A 17,738-nucleotide genomic window follows, 5' to 3' on the forward strand; every position below is an offset into this window, starting at 1 on the left:
GTGTAACAGGTTTACACACACACACACACACACACACAAAAAAAAAAAAAATTTCCTTATTGCTGAAGTTTTCTTCCTCTTTCCCTTTTTTCCCATTTCCGTCCCCTTCTGATTCTAAGCCACAACCATAAAGCGCTGGGATCCTCCAGGTATCCTCTCTGAATCTGGACTCTTCCTGGTTGAAATTTCAGACACCTCTTCCCAAAGTCCTGCCTTCATCCTGACACTGCCTTGCTCAGAAGCAGTGGGTGGTGGGTGTACCACTCCAACATTATCAGATTAAGTCCATCAACCAGTGTTCAAGGCCCCTCTGTGGGACACTGGCCTCTCCATTTTGTTAGGTCCAAACACAGCTCCGCATACGGCCTACACCTATACACATCCTGCCTCCTCGTAGGTTCTCTATTTCCTCCTCTCCAAACTCTCCTCATTCTTCTGATCCAGTTTATATCCCATTTTCTCCCCATAGCCTTCTACAAAGCATCTTAGGATTACTGATTTGTCCATATTTTTAACTTCTACTTTACCCTAAGCCTATAACTGCCCAGTTGTCCTGGTCCTGTAACTTTGTCTCACACTCCCCCACCCTGAACACACAGAAAACTCTCAGCACATAGTAGATTCAGTGGCACTAACAAGGGAGACCAAACTTCCTTCTAAACTGAGCCATAAGATCTGTACTTAAATGTTCTTAAAATGCGGATTATTAGAACAGGTAGTAAGACTGAAAAAAATAAATCGCAGTGAATAACTAATCCTCTCCTGGTACTAAGCAACAAGTTGCCACCTTGACACTAACTCTACTTACTATAGTCAGCCCTCCTCCAAACCAGCAGTCCTTTGTGTCCTCAAAGGCACTGAGCCACACAAGCCTTTCCTAAGTTTACTACACGAATTAGGAATGGGATCGTAGATTAATGTACCCTGGGTAGTATTTATGTGTATTTGTCTTAAAGGGATTTTTCTCTTTGAGTGAGTTGTGTTTTTTGTACTTTTAACTAAGATCTAAATAACAAACAGTTGCCTGAATATGAAGCATAATTTCTTTCATAAATAGAAATTAATACTTATTTCTAAATAGTTGCAAGTGGAGACATAATTAGCATATTATTATTCAGTAGTTCTGTGTCAACCTAAATTTTGCATTTAGGATTCTAGGACTCTTCATCCGCGGCATTGAAGAAAACAGCAGATCCAAGCGGGAAGGACTTTTTCATGAAAATGAATGCATTGTAAAAATCAACAATGTGGACCTCGTAGACAAAACCTTTGTTCAGTAAGCATTTTTTCCATTGTTTTATTTACTTTGTTGTTCCCTAGGATGTTTGTAATCATTAGTGAGCTCATTATAATCAAAATTTTAGGTAGAATTTCTGTCAGTTCCCTTTGAATGACCCCAGGATACCCACTTTCACATGCATCTTATGTTTAAGCATGCTCGAAGGTGGCCTGTGGACCAGAGCAGTCCTTCCTGCCTGGTTGTCTTTCTGGCGCACGGATAGATGGGTTTGTTTTCCTTGGGCTATGGGTCAGTTAGACTGGTATTTAATGGCTCTTTTCACAGACTGTTAGTTCAGCTTATTAATTAACTTCCTCGGTGTCAGCAGGCTTCCTTCAGCTAAATATCTATGGGGGATGCCTGTGAGGCCTCCCTGAATAATAGAAACAAAGGGAAAAAATTCAAATATTCTCCCTCAAGAAATCATTTCTCTCTGTCTTTGAAAATGTTATGGGAATAGTTTGCGGACCTAGAAATGAGAGTATGTAGCAGTCTGCATATATTTGTAAAATGTATGTTGGCATTGCAGTGGGATTCTAGAGCAAGAAAACAAATGTGAATACATCTTAGTAATAATCACCAATCTCTTGTTCCTGGCCAAAACAACGCATAATATATCTTGTCTGTGGCCACTCGTTGTCTATATAGTGTGGGGGGGAGTGGGCCAATGATTGTGGCTGAGGGGCAGCGGGCACTGGCTGCTGAAGTGTGGAAGAAAATGAAGGCTTAATAGTGTATTTCCAAAAACAATGAGTAATAGATAAAATTATAGTCATTATTAATAATATATTATTTTTATATGCCACTGTCCTTCTTACAAGGACTTGATAAGTGTGCGAGGCAGACATTAGATCGCCGTTTTAGAGAGGGGGAAATTGGAGCTCATAAAAATTCACTATGGAGTTCGTAGAGAGTAGAAACTGACCCCTGGACAAGGGCCTGGCTGTAGGAGTTGGGCTGTCATGTTAAGTCCTCCTTCCTCCACTCACCACGTGGACAATTAAGCACGTCGGTAAGGTGAAGGGGGCTCAGGTGACAGGTGGCATTATGATTATTGTTTGGCGTGGCTGCTAGTAACAGAGACATGAAATAAGAGTAGCCCCAAACAATATTACAATGTATTTTTTCTGAGGACAGAAGGAGGGAGGTGGCAGGCAGCCCAGCACTGGTGTGGCAGCTCCACCACCAGCAGCGTGCCAGACACCTCCCACCTTTCTGCCCTTCGTTCTCACCATGTGGCTGCCACGTTTTGGCTGTGTCACGGTCCCAGGATGGCTGCTGGAATTCCTGCCATCACCTCTGAGTTTCAAGAAATAGGAAAGGGAAACTGAAGAACAAAAAAGGGTCTGCCTCCCAGATAATCCAGCTTTTCTCTGCCCTTTCACTGGCCTCTCATTGGCAAGGAAGGCTGGGAAAGGGAGTTACTTTGCCTCATCATAAGGCAGAAGGAAGGAGAGAAAAAGGAGTGGGGAATTAGAGGAGAAACACAAAGTGCTAAGACAAAACATTTTAAATACAGGTAGCCCGTAATAGAGTAACAAGAATAACGGGGAGGGTGCAGATGGGGTTAACAACCCACTGTGACATTCGGCAGAGCCGACACACCTTCCAAATGTCTCTACGAGGAAACATTTGTGTCAAAACTGAACTTTGAAAGCACAACTCATGTTAGAGGAGACCTGCACTTTAGAGTTAAGCCCTAAAAGGAAATTAATTGATAATCTGATCAATATACCAGATGATATTTTTCCATCTAAAATTAAAGCTTGCTTTTGAATTTACTTCAGTAATCACTTCTGGATAGATGTAGAAATACTTAAAAGCTGCGGTTTGTTGGACAAGTGACTTAATCTTTCTGAACCTCAATTTTTTCATTTTACAAAGTGAGAACTACTTTTACTCACCGTCAGGGTTGCTAAGAAGATTGAGAGACTAATGCATGCATAGCCCAGTGCAGGGCACCTCGTGGGCAGGACAAGAGTAGTGACTGCTTTTCAGGTAGCAAAGCCCAGCCAGCAGTGCTAGTGAGAGTCTCTCCAGCACGTGTGCTGCGGCGCTGCTCCCACCACCGCGAGGCTGGGGTGCTTCAGAAGGTGGCGTGCCAGCGCGTGGTGTCCTTACACATTTGCTCACTCTCGTTCAAGGGCTCAAGACGTCTTCCGTCAGGCGATGAAAGCGCCCTGTGTGCTGCTCCACGTGCTTCCCCCTCAAAACCGCGAACAGTATGAAAAGTCAGTCATTGGACCCCTGAACATTTTTAGTAACAATGATGGTGTTTTGAGAACAAAGCCACCACCTTCTGGCCATGGAAAATCGGGGATAAAGACAGTAAATCTCACAGGAACAAGCAGTCCTGAAGAAGATGCAACAACTTCCCTGCAACAAAGCAAGAGCCCGCGAGTACCAAGAATAGGTAGAAAGCCATCCTCTCCCTCACTCTCCCCTCTCATGGGGTTTGGCAGCAAGAAAAATGCAAAGAAAATTAAGATTGACCTTAAGAAAGGTAATTATTAAATTATGCTTAATAGCATTCTATTATTGTAACATGTAAAATTGGTTAAGAGAAATGCATTAAGGCTAATTTTGTTAATTCTCCCTTCATGTAATTGTATCAAAGAATAGATTTAAGTCTATACTTAGGAAACAAATTTCTTGAAACTGTAGTACTTTCTTATTAATCTTTTCTTCTGGGGAATGTAATTCATTTGAAACGAGAAAATAATGAAGATGTGTTGGGGAATGGAAAGAATCATTGCAAACTTGATAGAAACAGAGCAATCCTGTATCACCACTTAATACTCAAGAGACACTAAAATTCAGGTGTCCCTGTTTTGAGCAAGATTAGTGATTTTTGAAACATCCTTAGGCCATGTTCAAAAAGCATACTGTTTCTGGTTGTCAAAGATAGTTTTGAACCAGCAAAAAAATTTCCCATCAGAAAGCAAGTATGTAATAACTAGTCATTTCACTACTTCAACACTACAAATAATTTTTGAAAAACATAATTAATTTCAAAGGCACGTATAACATTTTTTTCATCTTTTTCAATCTTTCTATCCATTTCTAATGCAGATCAGTGAGACTAGATCATGTGTGTACATGCATATTTATGCAGTATCATCATGCACATGCAAACATTCATGCACTTCTGTGTCTTTGTTTTGTAATTCCCCTTCCCCCACTGCAACCTTCTGGGATCTTACGTGATTTTTCAAAACTCAATTCAAAAGGAACTAAGATCTCATAGATTCTTGTCTAAATTAATAGATAATTTAATGATCATAAAGTAGTTTTAGAATACTTACTAACATATATTAAAAGCAAATAGCATGTACCTTTAATAGAGATTATTCTAAAAGATCCTCTGGTAAAAATTTCATTCCCCCTATAATAATTCTACACTGGGGAGAAAATGTATTAACTGGGAGGCATAAATAGTCCAGTGTACTTAGTAATTAGACTTTTTATATAAATGTGTAGTTTGTGTTTTTCATAAAAATTATCCAAGTATGTGTAGATATAGGGCTGAGTGCTTTGAGAATAAGTGACTCAAAAGCTGGCTGTGACCTTAAAAATCTATCAGAAAGCCTTGAATGCAAAAATAAAGACTAAGACATAATAGCTACACTTCGGAAAGATTAATCTGACAGCAAAAAGACATAGCAAAGAAGAGACCGAACAACAAAAGATCAGTAAAGGCTGCATTGCGTGTGTCTAGATATATATGTGCCTGAGTAGCTGCCTGGATGTCGGAGGGAAGAAAGAGATGAATTGCCGTTATTGCTGAGGGCTGCGTGGTGGAGATGCCATTGCAAGAAATCAGAATTTTATGTAGGTGACTATATGCAGAAGGGTCAGGACCTGGATCAGGGAAGGGGTTCATAGTGAAGTTTGAAAAGTTGGTGAAAGTAGTGCACAGTGATGGCTAGGAAGCTGACACCAGAGATTAGGGCCAAACAACAGCACTTGGGTGTCATTTACAGGGAGGTGGTAGTTTGAGCCAGGAGCTGGACAAAGCAGAGCTTAGAGGAAAAATTGTTCCAGACAGATCCTTGGGGAACGTGTATATTACTGTAGGAGAACACTGAGTACGAGAGATAATGACAGATATCATATGATCAGAGAGGCAGGGAAATAATTAGAAAATAAAGGAAGCCAAGGGAGGGAAGTTAATTTCAAGAAAATGATTAGTGAAAAGTATGAAAACTAGAGAAGGAGGGGAAAAATCAAGAATAGGAAGAATTACTGGGTATGCTCACAGGTAGGTCATTGGTGATGGAAGACTGAAGAAGCAATAAGACTGAAGTAAGGACTCCTTAGGGCAGAAAAATATGAGCATACCTTCAGTTAGAGTGAAAAATATATATCCTTACAGAGACAGCCTGGAGATGCAAGAGAACAGGAGAGGAGCAACCAGAGTGACTGAAGGGACAGTGTACGGGAGAGACACAGGTAGAGGGGGAATCACAGGTTTGCTAGGTGATTGAGAGCCTAACAAAACTCATGTCAGGTGCTGTCTTGCTTCTTATGGTTTTACTGAGAAATCACTCTCCCAAGTGTATGGGTAACATGGCATTTCTTCTAGGACCTTAATAAACAAAAGTGTTATGCATTTGCATTTGGCCCTAAATTCACTTTGATAGCATCACAGCCTTCCGGGAACTACAATCTGTATTTGAAACCAGAACAACTGAAGCATAATTAAAATATTTACAGGAATGTAAATATTTCACTTATTCTACATTAGTCTAAATTAGGTAGCTTTGCTGTAAGATTGAATATAATATTATTACTGCTTAAGGTGACTGTGCATTTTCCTGGTCTTATACACTAGGCCCTGAAGGACTTGGTTTCACTGTGGTTACCAGAGACTCTTCCATACATGGGCCTGGTCCCATTTTTGTAAAGAACATTTTACCAAAAGGAGCAGCAATAAAAGATGGCCGCCTGCAATCAGGGGACAGAATTTTGGAGGTAAGAATTGGAATAAATATCTTCAATAAAATATATCTTGGTGTTTAAATAAATAAGTATAAAAATGTGTAATACTTATATTTGGATATATTGAAAATTATTACTCAAAGACAAGATAATGGCTTTAATTATAAAACTAATTAATAAGCAGCCTAACTTTGTAAGCCCCCAAGAAGCTAAGTGATATGGGACAAGTAATACTGAAAAATTTTCCCTGTCTTCTTTTTCTTACTTTCACCTCTTATGATCCCGGGGGAATTTGGATCAAATCTAAGAGTTCCTTTAATTAGGGGTAAGAATTTCAAAGTTATACCCAAGCCCTGGTAACAATTTCTTTAAACTTCTCTCAAGAACAGAGCAGCCTGCATCAGGTTGATCTATGCCTATGGAGAAGTATTTGGAATTACCCAATGCAAGGGGCTTTTTTTTTTCTCGTTTACTTTGTTTGATAGCACTGTCTCCTTGGCAAATATATAGTCAACTCACCTTTCAAGAAATCATCTTTATTGAAACTGTCTGGTTCTGCTTAAATTTCTCCTGGAATGGAAGCAACACTACATAGCTTTGTATACAGTTCCAGGTCATGAAAGAAGATGTACCAAATGACTTGATATAGCAGCATATGGGAATTCCCAATAACCTATGGTAACGTGATGAGTATAATTTTCTAAACACGGAGAACACTGTAGAATGATAACAAAAGACTCCTGTTTCCAGAGGCATTTACCATGTGATAGTAGCCCATTTCTGCTTCTTGTATTAGGCAGAAAACGGTGCCAGTTAAGCATTTAAAATACACTTCCTTCTTAATCAAGGAATCATTCTCTGGTGTCTTTTGATTTGATTTTCTCCTCCTAAGAATGTGATGTCTTAGGAGAAACTGCTCATATTCATTACGGACTGCCTGAGACTATCTAGCACCATAATTAATGATGGCTGGTGTGTTGTTGTTATTTTAAACATGGTTGGTTTGGGCCCATGTGTTCACTTTTCATTATTTCAGATCTTCATGGATCATGGGGAGCCCATTTGCTGCTTACTTTCATAAACCAATTAGGGTAGAAGATGGCAAGTATTGTGATCATGGTTGTTCATGTGACGGTATCCATAGGTAAATGGCAGAGATGTCACTGGACGGACTCAGGAAGAGCTCGTGGCCATGCTGAGAAGCACCAAGCAGGGAGAGACAGCTTCACTGGTCATCGCCCGCCAAGAAGGAACTTTTCTGCCCCGAGAGTTGGTAATGTTTAGATAGAACTTTAATACACACAGTAAATTCCTAATAGCTGAAAGAGGAGCTGTTCTGTAACTATTCAATCACACCAAGAGTATTTTGCTCCACTTGGGGTACCATAGTTTTAGGATGTTAATGCAGTGGGCTGTATGTATGCAAACAGTGCTTCTGATGTAAAAATTCAAAGACCCTTTTAAGGAAACAACTTAATCATATTCAACTAAATAAAATATCCATTGAGTATGTGCTATGGTATAGGCCCTATGCAAAACACAATTAGCAAAAATGTTCATGGCCCTACCTTACTGTAGTTTGTAGTCTAAAAGGAAATAAAAATACAATCAAGCATTCAAAATGTTTATGATGATGATGCTTAGTGCTACAGTACCATATAACAGGGAATTTAACAACCTAGTCTTAAGGGCTACGACAGGTATCTTGAGGAAGAGTATTTCAAGTCTTATTAAAAATGTATACCCTTTAACCTAGTAATGATGCTTCTAGTATTCTGTCCTAAGCCTATCAGCCAAGATGTGGAAAAAATTCATGCACATTGATTTTTTTTTTCTAAAGTCTTATTTATTGTAGTGATATATTGGGTGCTGTACAGCCTTAAGGTATTGGCTGGCTAAGTAACCGGCTAGCTCTTTAATGAAATGTAAGTACTTTAAATGGTCCCTGTGAGGAACTGATAATAACATGAGAAGATGCTCATAATATATTGTTAAGTAAAAGAGTAGGGTATAAAAAGATAAATGAAATATGATCAAATTACTTCCAAAAAAGTTTTTTAAAGAACTGAAAGGAGATGTACCTGAATAGTTGGGATTATGAGAGAATTTCATTTTCTCATTTTTTTTACAATGAACACATGCTATTTATTTTATTATTGAGATATTTAAGAAGGCTATAGAATCTTCAAAGAACTTTTATGACAAATAACGAAGAGGAATAAATGTGCTAAGAGGTTTTTTTATTACCCCTTGGTTTTTATTTTATTTCAGCTGAATCTATCTAAGGAATGACAAAGGCACATATGGGTAATATGATAGGTTCCCAGAGTTAGATCATCAGGACAGAGAGGTTTAGTTGAAAAAAATGGAGGACAGTTAGCCTGGGAAAGAGCAAATTTAGGACACATGATAATGTTATCAGATATGTAAAGAGATATTGTATGGATTAGAAACTTACTCTGTTTCTTCAGATAGTCTATATCCCTTAATTTACTTGTGTATTAATCTAACAATTTATTGACTGTCTGCTGTGCACTAAATTGAAGATTCTGGGGATGCAAAAATGAGACTCTTTTTCTGCCCTTCTTGAGCTTATACCAAAACCAATAGTTGGAAGTGATAATATTCGAAAAACTTTCTAACTATTGGAATTATTCAAGGAAGAAATGGGTTATTTAGGATATTGAAACAGAGCCTGCCTCACCATCTATCTAAGGTACTCTAAGAAAAATTCTCACATTGATAAGGTGATAAGACTACATAAACTTTAAGATATCTACTCTGAGCCTAACATTCTGTTACATGTGTTTACATTCATGTTTGAATCGATAGCCTTGCAGAATCACCTCTCTAATATGGCAGTGCTCTTTATTACTGGCCAAAGGGCCCTTTTCTTCCATGTACTTGTGGCTTGGAGTTTACTTTCAGTTATTCCTTCTCTTTCCCATCATCTTATACATTTTTCCCTTTGCCCTGCTCTATGCTTTGAGATGATTTGCAGTACAACGGGGAAAGGAAGAAGAATGAGTGGTAGAAACCATAAGACTGTGCTCCCCACCTCCTTCCCTCTGCTTGGCTCCTCTGCATCCAGCCAGTTTGGAAGGCAGGATCTTAACTCTCTTATCTCATCTTCTTGCTGACGCACCTTACTTTTTCAAAAGAGTAGTGCTGCGGAAACTGGAGTCTGGATTTTTTCTCTATGATTCAGGTAGATTCTTCCTTCAATCCTTTATTCAAACACCTTCGTCTTTCACTACAAAAGTCAAAGCACAAAGAAACAGAAAACAAGGAGCAGCATGTATATATGGCAGGAAGCCCTTCCACTTCCTATCCACGTCTTTGGTTACTGGACATAAAACCTCTTAGAAAACCTCAATGGGATTAGATAGTACTTGTTCCAGGGATACAACAAGGTGAGATGTTTTAACTCTGTATTCTGTTGAACTAAGATCCTGGAAGGAGTAAAACCCGATATAGAAGGAGAAACATTCTAATCCGTCCCTGCACACACCAAAGAAACTAATGACAGAGCTTCATCTGGAAACTCAAACCCTCACGTGCCTCTGGCCCCCCACCTAACAGTTCCATATGCCCCTCTCCGTACATCCTCTAGAATTCCCAACGCCGCTGCTAAGTCCTTCTTCCTAGAAGCTCTGCCTTTCCCCCACGAGAAGGGGAAAAGGAAACTGAATACATTTTCAATCAAAGGCAATTACATGTGGAATTTAGCAAATGGGATAATAGAATTTTCATACTAAAGGGAGCGGGAAGAATCTGTGCGTCCAACTCTAATTTTGAAGTTGAGGAAACAGAGTTTCATGTAGTGGAGAACCTGTCCAGGGTCCCACAAGGAGCAGGAACTAGAGGCCTAAGTTTCTTAACTCTTAGTATCATTTCTGAAGTTCAATTCCCTGTACCCGACTTCTGTATCCACCACTCACTGTATGTTCTAGAGCAGGTCATAATATCATTCTGAGGCTCAGTTTCCTCATCTGTATCCTAAGACTGTTGTGAGGATTAAAAAAATATATAATACATGCAAATATTTTAGCATAATTTCTGGCCAATTGTAAGTTATTGATATATGTTACCTCTAATTATTTCTTGCTGTACATTACCACTTCTATAGTACTGTGAACATAATACTATACTTTAGATTCATTACGGGGTAAATAAATTTATACAATTTTTCCTGGGTTTAACCATTATTTCAAACATTGATTTTTAAAAAAATTATTATTTTAAAGTGCATTTTGGTATCCAAAATACTAGACTGCAAACAATTTTTATGACCAACCAAGCCCCTAATTCAGGACAGCCTGTATATATTATTTCATTTTCATTTAATAGAATCTAGCAAAATTTGATTTCTATCCCAGAAAGTGACATCATAGGTTGAGCCCACCAGAGAACATATTAAATTAATTGTGCAATGATGAGATTGAGTGCAAATAAATTATTTGTTCTCATTGCATTTAGCTCTATACAAAATTTGGAGGGCATATGGTTAGTATCCATTTCCTTAGAATTCCCTGGCAAATCATCTCAACTCTCTAAAAAAACATTTGACTTCTAACTATCCAAGTATGTGGAATATTCTTTGAAACCACAGCAAAGCAAGGGCCTTTGAGGCTTACAAGCACCTAAGTAATGTGGACCCAGAATCTTTGTTTTGGAGAAATATGGGATAGGATTCTCCTTCCAGCCCAAACGTGTCCGCCTTGAGAGCCAAGTGGCGTGAGCCATTCGGCAAGTTTAAAGAGAGGCCCTGCTTGGCAAGCACGGGAGTATTTCAGTGGGAATTACTTCATTACTTCATAGTGTGGCACGCGCTGGATGATTTGAAAGAGCAAAATGAAAAACAGTGAACTATGTGATACATCTTTGTAGTTTTCTTCAAAAAAATATTGAAGATGCTATCACTTTGGTCTCTTCTCCCTTATTGTGATTGATGGACCCACTTGACTTTCCATTGAAAATCTGGCAGGATGAAGGAAGGACGGCACTTCCTGCTTTTGTCTTGCTCTATCTCCTTTGAAGAAAACAGACGGTGTTTATTGTTTTTCTGTTCTGAGAAACGGCCCTCTCCCTTTTGTTAAGCCTTGCTATTTCATGAGCTCGCTACCCTTTAACAGCAGAGCTCTGCCTACTTTCTGACAGTTAAATCTTCCTTACTTCCTTGTTATCACTAGCTCATTGTAAAATCTTAACACAGCCAAGGAAGCATGTGGTCAGCAGTTAGACAGGAAGCCGCAGTACAGGATGGCCTCTCAGATGTGACCCTCTGTCATGCCGAAGGCCTGAGCATCCATTTCCTGGTCATTTCTCCTGCCTGCCACAGAAGAGAAGTGTGTGCTGAATTCATACATTTGCTGGACCACGTACTCCTTCCTGAGCAGTTGGTTAATATCACAAATTTAGCAACACATTTAGTCAACCTTCTTCCTATTTGTGGCAAGCTGGGCTGAAAATCAAATGAGAGGAATTTATGTGTAATAACATTACAACTATTTAGCTCTTTCTAGTACCTTTAACCAAAGGACTGTGCCTCAAAGGTAATCTTTCCAGAATCCCAGTCTGGAAGATCCTTTGATCTCCTCACCCCCCAACTGAGTGAGAGTTTATTAAAGGGTTGTTCCCAAAAGGAACGTTTTTGCAGAAGGAACTTAGAGATTAGTGTTAGTAATAGTATTGGAAGGTGAAACTGTCATGTCCGCATCTGCACTTGAAATGAAAACTATGCTACTTAATTGCTGGTTTGTTTGGTCTGTTCTATAAGAGACTGGTCTACAAGTTTTTTGTTTTATTTTTTTCATCTCTGATACCAGAAAAAAAAAATTGGATGAAGCTCTCTTTCCATTTAGGAAAGATCCTAAAAAACAGAAGGTATTCTATTTATTTCATGCTTTTATTTTTGTTTTAAGGGTTTCAGAGAGAAAGCAACACTGAATTACTTGTCTTGTGTGCATGTATGTGTGTCTCCTTTCATTTATTGAGGAGAAAGGAATATTCTGCCATTTCTTCGTTAACCTCTAATGGTTCATATTCTGACCTGCTACCTTATCTTTAAATTATCCTGGAAATCACAGCAATCCCTGGTGGGTAAGACCAGCTGAGAAAATTTCAAATGTATTTATAATTTCTACCTGCCAAGTTTGCCTGCTAGTAAATGATGGCCTCTGCAAGAGGGATTAATTATATTTCAAAGAAGCAAGTTGCTCCTGCCTGGCATGATTGAGATCCAAAAGTTAGCCATGTTTGTCATGCTGATTTGACCTTCACTTAGGAATATTGCTCCTGCTGAGAAAATAAAAAAAAAAAAAAAATGCATACATGTGTGGAGACTCTTTTAATAGTTGCTGCACGTAGTGCATTTCAATACTACCAAACTTACTAGTCCCTGTGACTACCTTAGCCAGTGACATGTGGCTTCAACTCCTTCCTGGTTTTCTCTGTCTTCTTAAGTGAAAAATTCACATCTTCAAATGTCAAATTATTTAACATCATAAATCATGCAGCAATTTTTGTTTGAAATTTTAGATGAACCTCATTTAACTGATATATTATTTTATTCCCTTTGGCTATCTGATTCAAATGATTCCATGCTTAATTAACCAAGGTACTTAAGGAAGAGTGAATATTATAGCAGTTATTGTGGATAAGTAGGAGAAATTGAAGAATAATTTCAGAATTATTTTTCTATATAAATAAAAGTGCCCAAGTTATGTGTTGAAATTTAAATCATTATGCAAAAGCTAAAATGCATTGCTATATTTTATGGATTTTTCCAAGTAACACAGTTCTAGTGCTGTAGGATGGAATCCATCCTGAGATAAAAATCTACATTTCTGCTTCTCCCTATAATAATTTCCATTTCCTTCTTCCTGTATTTCCATTCAACCAATTTGTATTTAATCCTAGTCAAGGCTCTGCAGCATGAACTCCAGAGGGGAATAAGATGTGTTTCTGTCCTATGGGAGTTTCTAGCCCAAAAGAAAAGGAAAATAACGAGTTCATGAAGTTATATAAATAAAGTGTTTCGGTGATTCAAAGCTGGGAACCAAGAAAACCTTTAAAAATACAACAGACTTAGAGAAGGGTTTTGATGATTGAGGGAAATTTTACAATGCAAAGCTGTGGAGGGTTGGCGAAAGTAGTGTCTTCAAATGCTCAGAGATTGGAAGATATAAAATATATCAAGGAGATAATGAGTACCCCAGCTTGACATACTACCAAGCAAGAGGCTAACATGAGAAGTAGTGTTATTTGGAATAAATTGGAAAGAGTGAAAGGATGTTAGGATGCTTGCTTGGAGCTTATTGTAAATCCCTATAATGTAGTGGTTAGGCCTTGGGATCTGGGATTAGTCAGACAGGAGCTGAATGCTGCCTCTATCACTGATTGGCTGAATGGCTTGATTACGTTATTACCCTGAGCCCCCATTTCTTATCCCTAACATGAGAATCAGATTATTATCTACCTAAGAAACTGTTCACGTTAAATGAGATGCACGTAAAGTACTTAGAATAGGGCACAGAATGGGATTCTAAAGATGTTTCTGTTATCACCATTGGTCATCTGAATGAGGGATATTAAGTGAACAGTTAGGGTTTCCCACCCATTGGCAATCGGGGGGGGGGGGGCAGGGGGGGTGAAGTTAGAAAACTTTAGTTAGGGTATATGATAGATATCAGGGTGCTAGAGTGAGAAATATCGATAATTCTAAAGTTTTGAGTTTGGATGTCTGGGATGGCATTAAAAGATGTATAGGTTGGTGTGGAGGAGAAAATAATTATTTTGTCCTAGAACTGTATTCCTTCCATGGATCCCAAGCTGGTCTATGGGCCTGTGATCATCAGTACTTTTTTCCTTCTTCCTGCTCTCTAGTCTTTCCAAACTCTTTTCTCCTGTCTAAAATCTTACCAGCGGCACTGACTGTTATGGCTTGATTGGTTGGGCATCATCCCGCAAAGGGGAAGGTCACTGGTCTGATTCCTGGTCAAGGCACATGCCTGGGTTGCAATTATAGGTTTGGTCCCTAGTCCGGGCATGTACAAGAGGCAACAATCGATGTTTCTCACATCAGTGTGTCTCTCCCTCCCTTTCTCCCTCCCTTCCCTCTCTCTAAAAATGAAAAAAATAAATAAAATCTTTAAAAAAAAAAAGAAAAAACAAGTGAAATGTTACCAGGGCCCTCCCCTTGCCAAACATTTGTTATGATCCTTCCCCCTGTCTGGGAAACCCTCCTTCTTTTCCTTTCACCTCATAGCTCCTTCAGATATCTACTTGCAGGGCAAAGCTTCCTTGAACCCTCAGGTGTCAATTATGGAGCCCCACTTTGTTTTCCATTCAGGCCTCCCCTTACCATGGCCCAGAACCACACATTGTTAAGATTTCTCCATTAGACCTTAAGACTTAAGGGAAATAGCCATTAAGAGCCTGGGAGTCTCATAGCCTGAATGTGAAACCCTGCTTTCCTATCCTACTCAGCCTCCCAGTGCCTCAATTTCCCTGTCTGTCAGGTGATGATAACCACACATAATTGTGAGAATTAGCTGAGCATAGATGCTAGCAAATGGAAAATCTCAAATAATGTTAACTTCTGTTATTTCCTGTGCCTGGTACACACTATATGCTCAGTAAATATTTGTTGACTGAATAAATGAAAGCTCTGCATGAATAAAGCAGATATCATAGAAAGCTAAGAAATGTATTGCTGGAGGAGCTATTACCTCTGATCCCTGCCTAATCTTTATCTGATGCATTATTCATTCTGCTACAATTATTTTAAACCAAATTAAAAACATGCAGAGATTTCCTGAGATTTCAAGGCATTAACAATCTTTAATTACAGCTACACAGGACAGAGAGGGTAGGGATAGTTAGTATTGAATGTAAATGACAATTTAGGTAGTTTTAATTATCATCAGGACATTTGCATAATCTAGAACAGTTTACTTATAAGGAGATAGGAAAGTATAGTTACCTTGTATTTTTAAATATCAGAGGTATTTTAAAAGTATTTTTTAAATGTTTCAATCTTGGCTCCAGTAAGGTGTTAGAACAATGGTTCTCAAAGTGTGGTCACAGACCAGCAGTATAGTATCACCTGGGAATTTGTTACACATGCAAATTCTCAGGCTCCCTCCAGACCAAAGAAATCGAAAACTCTTAAGAGTGGGGCTCAAAGAGATGTTTTAACAAGTCTTCTAGATAGTTCTGAGGCTCATTCAGTGTTGAGAACCACTGGGATAGTGGTTTCATTATAAACAGCATAAGGACTATGGGGTAACTTGGTGACTATAATTGGCTAGGTTCAGTAATCAAATTCTCATCCTTTTCTGTTCTGCAAACAATTTCTTCCTCTGTGTAAAATATTCTATGAAAAATTGAAGATTGAAGCCCCGTGTCTCTTTGGCCATGTGCCCCTCATTTTGGCCAAGGGCCAGGGCTGAGCACAATCCAGTTACTCAACTCAATTACACCTGATTCATTTCGGCAAATTCAATTGTACTTGAATTTTTCAGGCCCAACTCGATTGCGCTTTAGAATATTTCATGCTGTTTGATTGTGCTCAAAATTTGTTACATGCCACCTTGTAATTTGTAGACTTAAACACCTAACAAAGGGAGGTATTTCTAGGGAAGCTTTAAAAAATGGGTTATTGGTACTTGTTTGCAGTTACACCAATTTTCTTTCTCCCTTCCCCTTTATCTCCAAAACGCAGCCCCATAGGGTAAGAAATGCTTCATTGGCCTCTTGCATGGACCACACTCTACCATCCCCCCATACGCTGTGGTAGAACTCATGGCAAAGAGTTTAAAGCTCCTAAGAAAGTAATCCTCATTTACTATCACAAAGCAACTAGACTTAGTTGTTCCCATTTATCTCGTTCTTTTTTTTTATTTGTTTGTTTGTTTACATAGTAAAAATGGGACACAGAGATACTACTGGCCCTTTTCAAAATTTACATTGTTTGTCAAAATCAGAAATGTTTTGTAAGTGAGATTTCCCTGTCACTAAGATAAGCATACCTCCACTCACCTACGCTGTGTACTGAGAATCTAGAGGTCTTCAATCTCTGCCAGTTGTTTGAATGCGTTCAATAAGCCACAAGGCTGGGGGATTAATAGTCATTTGCTGCTCCCTGGGAAGTACTTATACCTGAAAGAATTTTACTGAACCCTTGTCAGCAAAATCTAGTCTTGGTAAAATAGATGATGATAAATGCTCTGGTTCAGCATTATTAAAACAGATGGAGGAAGCGCTGGCCGTTTTGCCTGGTTGTATGGCTTCCAGGTGTCAGAATGAAAATACTTAATGGCCTTTATCACAGACGGGTTTTGTTGGATAGGGGAAGGTGCTAGAAGAACGAGTGTTCTATGCTGAGAAGAAGCTCTCAGGACATTTCAGAGGATTGGGGCCTAATTACATTCTCTGGCAAAGTTAAGGATGAAGAGCCGTGAGATTCAGTCCTTTTCTCACGGCACAAGAAATACAGGTACTGTGGCCACGATTATGCTTCTGAAGGCTTAAAAAAAGAAAGAAAGAATTTTTTTTTAATATATGTGTTTAAACAGCTTAGAAAGAGTAATATCATGACCAACCACAAACTCTATCCTTCTCATTATCCAGTTAGCCAAGTGTTACCAGTAATTCATGCCAGCTGTTGATACGGAGCAGCTGGATAGAAGGTGGTTACAAAACTCGGGGGAAGACCTTGATTTGCTTAATTACTTCTGTGCCTGTGATCTGTACATTTGTTAAGGTACATTTGGTGCAAGATAAGGACATGCATTCATTTTGTAAAAAATATTTAAAGATTAAGGGGGGAAAACTACCGCCTTAATTGATTGTGGTTGACTTTTCCAGCTGTTATCAAAGTAAATACCATGCATGTAAAACTGCCACTACAGTCCATTTGGTTTTGAAAGTATACTTAGGGCTTTGAACATGTTTCATGTGTCTATTTTTTCAGGAAAACGTGTGATCTTTATCATTAAAGAATATCAGCTTAAGATTGCTACTTTTTTTTTTCCTGAGGGCTGATAAAACAGAGATAGACACTTAAATAACAATCTGTTGCCACTTACCTCTTCCCATGCTCCGTCCCCAAAGATTCTCTGAGCGACGACTTTTAAAGATGTTCTCATTATTTTTAATGAGTGTGCAGAACATACAACGCATAATGCACCAGTAAATAGGTGCTCTTTTACTGAACTTGTCAGATATAATAAAACATCGAAGGAGTTAAGATTCATTTTTCTCTAAGATATTATAATTATTTAAATTAAGATGCCTAAGTACAAATCACATACTGTTCAATTCCTGTTGCTGCCTAAATGAAGCCCCTCCACAGTCCTAGTTCTCTTTTAAATGAAGAATGTTTTATCACAAATGTTCAAAGACAAAAGAACATTTAATATTGTTATGTCGCTTTAAGTTTACCCTTCTTTAAATCTACCCTGATGGCAGGATATTCGATTACAAATGAGTTCAATTATGTTTCCTGACCGCT

General features: G+C 38.6%; 1 protein-coding gene across 1 annotated transcript in view; it reads left to right on the forward strand.

Annotated features, from left to right (window-relative positions):
* The window catches only part of PARD3B (par-3 family cell polarity regulator beta), a 966,908-nt gene that overhangs the window by 516,303 nt on the left and 432,867 nt on the right, over positions 1 to 17,738 (forward strand). The window contains exons 7-10 of the mRNA XM_090282860.1: positions 1,151 to 1,276; positions 3,424 to 3,782; positions 6,114 to 6,253; positions 7,365 to 7,493. Coding sequence (XP_090138986.1) covers positions 1,151 to 1,276; positions 3,424 to 3,782; positions 6,114 to 6,253; positions 7,365 to 7,493 — 754 coding nt within the window. The remainder of the gene's footprint in view (positions 1 to 1,150; positions 1,277 to 3,423; positions 3,783 to 6,113; positions 6,254 to 7,364; positions 7,494 to 17,738) is intronic.

Source organism: Furipterus horrens, unplaced genomic scaffold (genome assembly GCF_987537825.1).
Source record: "Furipterus horrens unplaced genomic scaffold, mFurHor1.1.pri manual_scaffold_1, whole genome shotgun sequence".
NCBI lineage: Eukaryota > Metazoa > Chordata > Mammalia > Chiroptera > Furipteridae > Furipterus > Furipterus horrens.